Source organism: Eptatretus burgeri, chromosome 8 (genome assembly GCF_056783735.1).
Source record: "Eptatretus burgeri isolate ZD-2024b chromosome 8, Ebu_testis_v1, whole genome shotgun sequence".
Taxonomy (NCBI): domain Eukaryota; kingdom Metazoa; phylum Chordata; class Myxini; order Myxiniformes; family Myxinidae; genus Eptatretus; species Eptatretus burgeri.
This window is the reverse complement of record NC_140968.1, coordinates 5,520,858-5,529,773: the sequence shown is the minus strand read 5'-3', so window position 1 is coordinate 5,529,773 and position 8,916 is coordinate 5,520,858. Positions and strand designations below refer to the sequence as shown.

General features: G+C 45.0%; 1 protein-coding gene across 4 annotated transcripts in view; it reads left to right on the top strand.

The window, feature by feature from the left end:
* SLC25A44 (solute carrier family 25 member 44) overlaps nucleotides 1-8,329 on the top strand; it is a 71,161-nt gene extending 62,832 nt beyond the window's left edge. For all 4 annotated transcript variants that reach the window (XM_085890771.1, XM_085890773.1, XM_085890770.1 and 1 more), the window contains exon 6: nucleotides 5,710-8,329. In XM_085890771.1, the coding sequence (XP_085746897.1) occupies nucleotides 5,710-5,901 (192 nt within the window). In that variant the 3' untranslated portion in view covers nucleotides 5,902-8,329. The remainder of the gene's footprint in view (nucleotides 1-5,709) is intronic.
* The last annotated feature ends 587 nt before the right edge of the window (nucleotides 8,330-8,916 follow it).

The following is an 8,916-nucleotide window of genomic DNA, read 5'->3' as shown; positions in this document are numbered from 1 at the left end:
AATCTTGCACGTGATGCTCAAACCATGAACGACAGAGTCATTCCTCACCATGCCGCTGTCGGCGAGTGAACCTTCTCTTCTTTGCAATTTATTGATGCGAATTTTAAAAGCTTTGTACAAGCTAAATAATTTAATTTAACTTGTTGAAATGAATGCTTTACAAAGGAAAATGTAGGTGAACAAATGTGGGATGTGGAATGTGTTCTCCACTCTTCGTGCAGAATATTCTTCAGTTCATGAGATTTTATCGAGTATGCAATGTGAGGAGTTTTAGATCACTGGGAATCCCAGGAAATATGAGGCATTCGGTAATAGCATTTACTTTGAGGTTGAGCCATTATTAGCTGCCGCAGTCGCTTTTCCAGCTTCTTTGTGCATGACTCCTGTAATTGCTTCCAACTGGTGATGGGCGCACCCATGGTGTGTGCTTCCATCATCATATCCACAAAAAGCCCAGGCATAAGGTTACTACGAGTGTGCTGCTAAATCTGTCACCACCTCTCGGTAACTGCTCAAGAGGAGAGCGAAGCGAGTGTTCAGTTGTGTGAAAATGGCAAGACTTCAGTCATCTTTTATAATGTTATTTGTCAGAACGTTTTCCCTCCGTTTCGTGCTAATACCACTACTTGTTAATTTAGAAGCCCACTCACGTGGCAATCTATCGTTGCAATGAAGTCCGTTGCACTCTGTACAGGCTTCCATTTAGTTTTCCTGCTTTAATTTATTTTTATTTTTTTCTTGTCTGGTCTCGATGTAGCTGATTCAGTATTGAGTCCCCCATAAGGAACTGTTTCAAGAAATGGAAAATTGTTGGGTTTTTTTTTTTAATTTATTTTCAACCGGAGCTAAAGAAACTGCCAGATAACAGAAATTAAAACCAACAAAGGTCTCCCGTGAGGCTGACAGCTAGATGCATGGCTGGAATTCTGTCTCTCTTTACCCTTGGCAGGGCAGATGAATTAACCGGACCGCAAGCAGGGCTGATTGAACCCTGTCATTCTCCATCAGGCTCAAGTTGATTAGTCTGGGAATGGGTCCTGGTGAGCAGCTAAATTGGCAAAGGAAATTGTCCTGAGTACCTCGCTCTCGACTTGAGAGGTCAAAGTGACTGCAACGTAAGCCAAAGGTAATTCCGGAATCACCGGAGGAGATGCAGGAGTCATTGATTAGCTTCACTTTAAGTAATTTGTTTACCTTTCATATAACTATCCGTTCTTATCCGAGGGTCTCTACGAATTATCAGTATTTGAGTTGAGTGGTACGTGAGCTTTGAGGGTCCAGCCCAGATGAGCATTTCCATATCACCATTGTGGTTAAGGTGGTGTGACTGCAATTGTATGTGCACATGATGCACACAAACTCTTCACGTCTTCGTGGTGCATTTTAATTTAATCTACAAAGGTACTGGGTGGAGTGCATCCCTCCGCCAGGCTGAACATTTTACGTTTTGTATCCCAATGATGGGCCGGATCTGATTCAGGACCTGAACCAAAATCAAATCGACTTGTTCTTGTCACCTACCCAACTCGTCCACCAAGTTTTGTCATAATCCGTCCACAATGTTTTGAAATATCAAGTTAAATATTCTTTTTGGCCCCATCTCTCAATTATGAAGAATGACTCCAAATTTTTTTAAATTCTCGTATCCGGATCCTGATTCGGATCTTCACCTAAATCTCATAAATTCATCCTTGTCACACATCCAACCTGTCTCCAAAGTTTCGTCCGAATCCATCAATAACTTTTTGAGACATCGTGTTGTGTAACCATTTTTGCCGCATGACTCAATGGTGACGAATCGCATAAAAAAATTCTTGGATCCGGATCCAGATCTCCACCCAAATTTGCACTAAATTTCGTCTGCATCCGTCCACAACCTTTTGAGATATCCTGCTCACAGACAAACAGGCAGTCGTTTAAACTTAACCTCCACCCACCTTTAGTGGCAGAGGTAATGATGGGCGATACAGGTCGTGCTATAAGGCATGTAGAAGGCCTTCGATTGAGCAGGGAACTGATTATGGATTAAGCAGGAAGGCACAAATGCACGGTGCTGTTTATTAAATCCCTAACAGAAACTTTCCTCTCCCAAGACGTGTCTGACTCCCAAGTATCTCTCCCTGGTTACTCCCTCTTACGGTATGACAGACCTGAGCCTCGTCCTGGTGGAGGTGTTGCTCTCTTCATCAAAGACTCTATTCCTCACTCTCCCTGCACTGCTCTCACTCCCCCACACCCCCAGGAATACCTCTGGCTTCGGCTTCCCCTCCACTCCCACCTCATGTTTATATGTGTACTGTACCGTCCACCGAACAGTGATGACTCCATCTACACCTCACTCTCCGAAAACATGGACCATCTTCTATCTTCTCATCCAAACTCTCTCTTCCTCTTATGTGGCGACTTCAATTGTCATCACGCCAGTTGGCTAGGTGTGGGTACCTCTCTCACCTGCCATGGGACGTCAGCAAAAAGCTTTCTGTGACTCATTGGGACTGACTCAATCGGTCAACTTCCCGACCCGGATCTCAACCAATGGTACTCCATCTCTTCTGGATCTGATTTTGACAAATTTCCCTGACAATATCTGCTGCTCTTCCTTCGCTCCAATTGGTTCTTCTGACCACGTCCTTGTTAAAGTGGACATCTCTCTGGCTGTCATCAGAGAACCACCTCACCGCCGTCGAGTCTGGCATTTCACTCAAGCCGACTGGCAGGGTCTCCGAGCAGCCATCAAACTTACAGACTGGTCTCCTATCACTACTTTCTCAAACATCAACTCATCCTGGGAATTCTTTCAAAGAAACTTGCTCTCCCTCATGCACAGATTTATCCCCTCTCGTGTTCAGTTGTCTTACCCTTCCTCCCGCCCTTGGTTTACTGAAGCTTGTGGCGAGGCAGTTGTCCTGAAACAACTTGCCTTTGCCTCATGGAAAGCAAACCCAACTGAGAGCAATCTCAGTTCTTTCCACAAAGCTCGGAACAAGTGTGTATCTACCCTCAGGAGAGCCAGAAAACAACATCTTTCTCATCTCAAGTCTGAACTCTCAGACCTCTCTCCCTCCTCAAAATCCTGGTGGCGTTTAATCAAATCTGTTTCTGGTGTATGTTCCCCCTCCATCCCCTCCCTTACCTCAAATGGCCGCACTGCTGATTCCACACGTGATAAAGCTGAATGTCTAAACTCGGTGTTTGCAGCTAAATCTTGTGTCCCAAACCCATCACTATCTCTACCCACTTTACCCAGTCGCACCCAACTGTCCCTGGACTCTGTATCCTTTTCTCCTGACAAGGTGGAGAGCTTGCTTTCAAACCTCGAGTCAGATTCTGCAACCGGTCCAGACGGCATCAGCACGTGTCCTCAAAGCCTGCTCTTCTGCTCTTGCTCACCCTCTCTCTGTTCTATTCACCCTCTCATTTTTCCCAAGGTCATCTGCCATCTGCTTGGAAATCTGCTAACATCACTGCCCTGCATAAAAAAGGTGCAAAAACAGATCCCTGTAACTACAGACCAATCAGCCTTCTCCCAATCATCAGCAAGGTTATGGAATCCATCATTGCTTCAGACATGAAATCCTTCCTCTTCTCCAATGGCTTGATTTCCAATCATCAATTTGGTTTCAGACCAGGTCACTCTACCCTGGATATGCTGCTACTGCTCTCCCATCAATGGATGGAGGTCCCCAATGCCAGACAGGAAATCCGAGCCGTATCCCTGGACATATCACGTGCTTTTGACACAGTCTGGCACCCTGCCCTACTCACCAAACTCTCTTCCCATGGTATTCAAGGCCATCTCCACTCATGGCTCGCAGACTTCCTCTCCTGTCGCAGTCAACGTGTGGCCCTAAATGGAGTTCTTTCATCCCCTCTTCCTGTGCAGGCTGGAGTTCCTCAAGGTAGCGTTCTGGGCCCTGTTCTTTTTCTGGTTTTCATCAATGATCTCTCGGACTCTCTGGAAAATCCTCTATTTCTCTTGCCGACGACTCCACCCTCTGCCGTACCATCTGTCATTCCTCAGACCGGCAAGCAGCAGCTTCTTCGCTCACTGCAGATCTGGATAAAATCACAAACTGGTCCAACACGTGGAACATGTCTTTCCAATCCACACAAATCTCACACTCTCACTATGTCTCTTGAAAGGACCGTTTACAAAACCCCCCCATCCACTTTCTCAACAATCCTCTGGAAGAAGTCTTTTCTTTCAAGCTTCTGGGTCTCACTATCTGCCATGACCTTTCCTGGGAAAGTCACATTTCCAACCTTGCCTCAAAAGCCAGTCGCCGACTGGGAATCCTCCGTCGTGCAAAGTCCTTCCTCGGCCCTCTTGAGCTCCTGACTACTTACAAAGCTTTTGTCCGTAGCCTGATGGAGTACTGCTCTCCCCTCTGGGCTGGTGCTCCTGCCTCCCACCTTTCTCGACTTCACGCTGTCGAAACCAGGGCTTTTAAGATCATTGGCATCTCCCGCAATGAAGCTGAGTCTTTGGGCCTCTCACTCCAATCACCGCAGGTTGGTCGGTGGTCTTTCTGTCTTCTACCGACTCCTCTCCAGCCTTGCCCCCCTGCTCTCTCTGCGATTTGTCCCAACCACACATTTCCACAGGGCGCTCAAGGTCCGCCAACAACCCCCTTCTGGTAAAACTACCAAAATCACGAATCACTGCTCATCTTCACTCTTTCATTCCTCTTTTTTTCCCGCCTTTGGAATAAACTTCCTCACTCTATTCTTTCCCATTCTTCCCTCCAGGCTTTCAAAACAGCTGTTCACCACCACCTCTTATCTTCCCCCATCCAAATCCTCGATCTTTTCTACCCCCGATAATCCACCCATGCCCACTTCCTTCAATTCTCCTGCTTTCCTTCCTGAAAGTCCCTGTAATGTCCATCTTCTCCTCGCCATGTTCCCCGTCCCATCCCCATCCCACTCCCTTCCACAGTTCACCTAATGTGTCTGTTCCCCACTGTTTTGTCCCTTCCACTCCCGCCCCTCTTGTCTCATGCCTCCTTGCTGTGAGTTGTGTGTTAGCTCTCATACGAGCCTCGACCAAGGTATACAAAAAAAAAAAAAAAAAAAAAAAAATGCAGTGATTGCAAGAATTTGAAGCGGCCGGAGGAATTTTCGGGAGTCGTTACCCCAATTGACATCAAGAGGGACGGAGGTGTGAACAAAATGAAATGAGAATGGTGAGGTGGGTGTGTGATGTGACACTGAGGATAAGAAACCGAATATGGAATTGAGAGTTAGGTTAGGTACAGAAAGCATTAGCGAAGTCATGGGTATGGGTAGGTTGAGTTGGTTCGCACATGTGGGATAATACTGCATATAAAAAAGCCCCAACATTTCCTGTGAGTACCAATATACTTGTGGTTGTTCTGCAGCATGTAACGGCTTGGGTAAAGGTGCAGTTAAGCTGTGATTAAGGTGTGGTCACTGCCGTGGGGAATAGGGTTTCAGAGCATTCCATCGTCGGACTCGGTTGGCAGTGTTCTTGGGTATAATGCGTTTTGGCTTTTTGCAAGAAAATCAGATTACGTCTTAAAAGTTTCCCTGTGTTGTAGATATAAAGAAGGACTGTCGTATACATTCTGGATTTTTTTTTGTGCACAAACATATGATGGTCATGGGTAATTCTGTGAAAACAAAGTTGTACCAAACCCAATCATACGTACATCTGCTCATTTATTACATTTTGTCTTTCGTTCCCAGGTGGAGGGCGGCTTGTCCATCTTGGAAACTGTGCGCTCCCTGCTTGATGAAGAAGGTGCTTGGGGTTTTGCAAAAGGTCTCTCTGCCCGAATCATTTCTTCAATACCCACGGCGATCGTCATCGTCGTCGGATACGAAACGCTCAAGAAGCTGAGCTTGCGGGCCGAGCTCATCGACTCGCGCTGTTGGTGACGCACAAGGCGCCCTCGAACGTTCACCCCCCTCTTCTCGCTCTTAATCCGCTCTGCAGTGAACCAACGCCACGACATACGGAGCGCGATCCTCAACGCCGATGAGGATGACACATTGCGTTGGACAATAATGTGGAGATGGAGACTGATGTTGTCATGTCATTGTGCCGGAGTAATTCTTCCTTGTAAATTGTTCCTAATCTCCACTCGGACGTTCTCCTTGTTCGTTGATAGATGCAAGGTGTAATTCATACTTACATAGTAAGTCTGGGGACCTCGTAGTTTTTGGTTTCAATCGTAGCAAACTCCTCCAACTGCTGAACTTTGTGTGACTTGCAACACCAATCATGTTTCCTTCGCTTGCAACACTTTAACGTGAATCCTTCGTGCGGCTCTAATTGGCAATACTTTTCACAGTTTATAGCTTTTAGAATTTCCCAAACACCTCTAAATGCTGGATTCGAACCGAAGGATTTTTGGTGCAAAAACCAGGTGTGCCTAATTTATAGTATATTATTGATTTGTGCTCAGGTACACTGTTTTTTTTTTTGTTTTTTTTTTAACAGCATTGGTTCTTGGCAGTGAGGACAATAGGGTGTGATTCTCATGGAATTGCCCTTGCAGTCCTAAACCCCGGGAGTGTTATTCGCAACGTGTGCCAAACCTCAGTGGTACGAAGTCCTGTCTTTGCCACGATGGAAGGAACATTTGTTGTTCCCACCAAATACGTGAGTTTAGTTGAAGTCACTTGCACAAAAGGTTCAATGAAGAAACATTGTGACAAACCACGTTCTCGACAGGCTCATTGTCATATCCACATCGAGCAACGCTTTGGGTTTGCCAAATTGCAATCGCTTGTAAAGGATTGTGGTGGGGGATAGACCGTGCATAGAGGTCTTCTGGCAAACGGCTTGTGGACATTGGATTTAAAACTAGCTTTGTGGAGCGAGCACCGGTTGGCTGGTTGTTTACGAACCGAATATTCCCCAGCTCGAGGACACGTCTGCAGAACGTCCACGTGCCCCACAGCTTGCAGCCTGATACGGACAAGCAGTTTTATTAATTTTTTTTAATCCCGGTTATAATCATGTACTGCTGCTTTGCAAGGGCAGTTCGTCGAATCTTTTGATCAACAAAACGGATCGCGTGTGATTGATTGGAGTCGCAGTAACGTTCCTGTTACGTGTGCTCTTTGCAGATGCTGACCCTGTGTAGCATTGTTCTGGATTAGGGCCAAACATTTTGAGGAACAAGGCTATTTATTTATTTTTTTTGATTGTATTTGATGTCCAGATGTTCTCTCTTGCAGCCATTTGAACCGAGTGAGTAAATCGTTCTGTGGATGAGGGAGAACAACTGACCGGTCCGATGGCTTGTGCTTGCAGCAGTTCAAGGCCATTGTGTTAATGAGTTGGTGTGCACATCACTGCAGTTGCTTCTTTCTTTTTTTGTTGAAAATCTCACTTGTTGCAGGTTTGTAAAAGCAGTGTCTTGCTTTTGGGGAAATGGGTTGAAGCTGGCAGGATAGCCTAGGTCCTAGAGGGTACGCACACTCATCTCTAAGCTGTCTAGCCAGGGTTTTATTCTCTTCCCAACTATAAACTGTCATCCTGGTGCTTCACCGGCGGGGCGAGGCATCGATGTGTGTGCGCCGTCCCTCGGATAGACATTCAACTGGGGAGGGGGGGTTCCATCTGCCAGCATTAGTTGCTGACCGTTAAAAATTCCACTGTGTCCTTCATGAAGAGTCGGCGGGTTATCGCCACCCTGGCCAAGTTCCGATTTCCTGCTCTAACGTACAGGAGGCACCATATCAGCGGCACAGCTACGCCCTCCACCCATAGCAAATCGTGCTACCTGCGGCGACGTGCTTCATCAAAAGAAAGCAAATGGCTTGAGACACAATGAGTCGGCGTTTGTCCCTACACATGACAATTGAAAAGTGATTCTTTTTGACGCACATTTTGAGGGGCATTTCAGAATTATAAATATCACGGAATATCAATACGTCCAAACATCAATAATTTTTACCGAGTTTAACAAATTGGTTCTTCGTGATCATTTAACCTTCGATGTTGTCATTATGATCCTAAATAAAATCAAAAACAACTTTGATTACTTTGTACGTATCTTGATGCACAGATTTTCTCTGCACGGAGTCCCGTTAATAATAATAATGCTGTTGCTTTGTTTCTTTGCAGATGTTTGTGATTTTTTTTTTTTTTTTTTTTTTTACCTGCACATGTGCAATGTGACTGGTATTTGTTGTTGATTTCAAGCACCATCCTGGCTCGATGATGTGAGCTTGTTCGAATCGTGCTCAATGTCACGTGTTTCACGTGGTCGTTTTCTTTTCTTTCCATTTGTTTGCTGTAGAGTTTGTCATCGAGTCGGACCACTGTGGATTAAAACAAAAAAAAGTGTAGTTATCTTTTGTATGTTCGTTGTTTTTTTTTTTTTGTAAAGTGTCGTTCTTACGATTTAGGTGCACGTAACACGTGGTACTTCAAATTTGCATTCACGTAACAACAAGGAAATCCAACACAGGTGGAGGCCATTCAGCCCATCATGCCCGTGCGAACACCACACCAACCCATGTACGCAAGATCCAAGGAAGAAAATGCAAAAACAAAGTTTTTAATTAATGAAATCCAAATAGAATTCTTTGTTTTTTTATACGCCCGATATAGATATAGATATATATATATATATATATATATATATATATATATATATATATATATATATATATATATATATATATATATATATATATATCGGGGCATATTATGTGATACCGGTCGTCCGTCCGTCTGTCTGTCTGTCTGTCTCCGTCCGTTCCTGTCCGCACTCTAACTCCCAAACTTTTCAACTTTCACGTTTCATATTTGATACATAGGCACAGACTGTGGAGACGGTGTGTCGCGACATACATTCGTCATCTAAAGTGGTTGCCATGGCAACCAGGATGCTGTTTTCCTTGTAGTAGCACGATTCTGCATGTACCTTCTTGTTC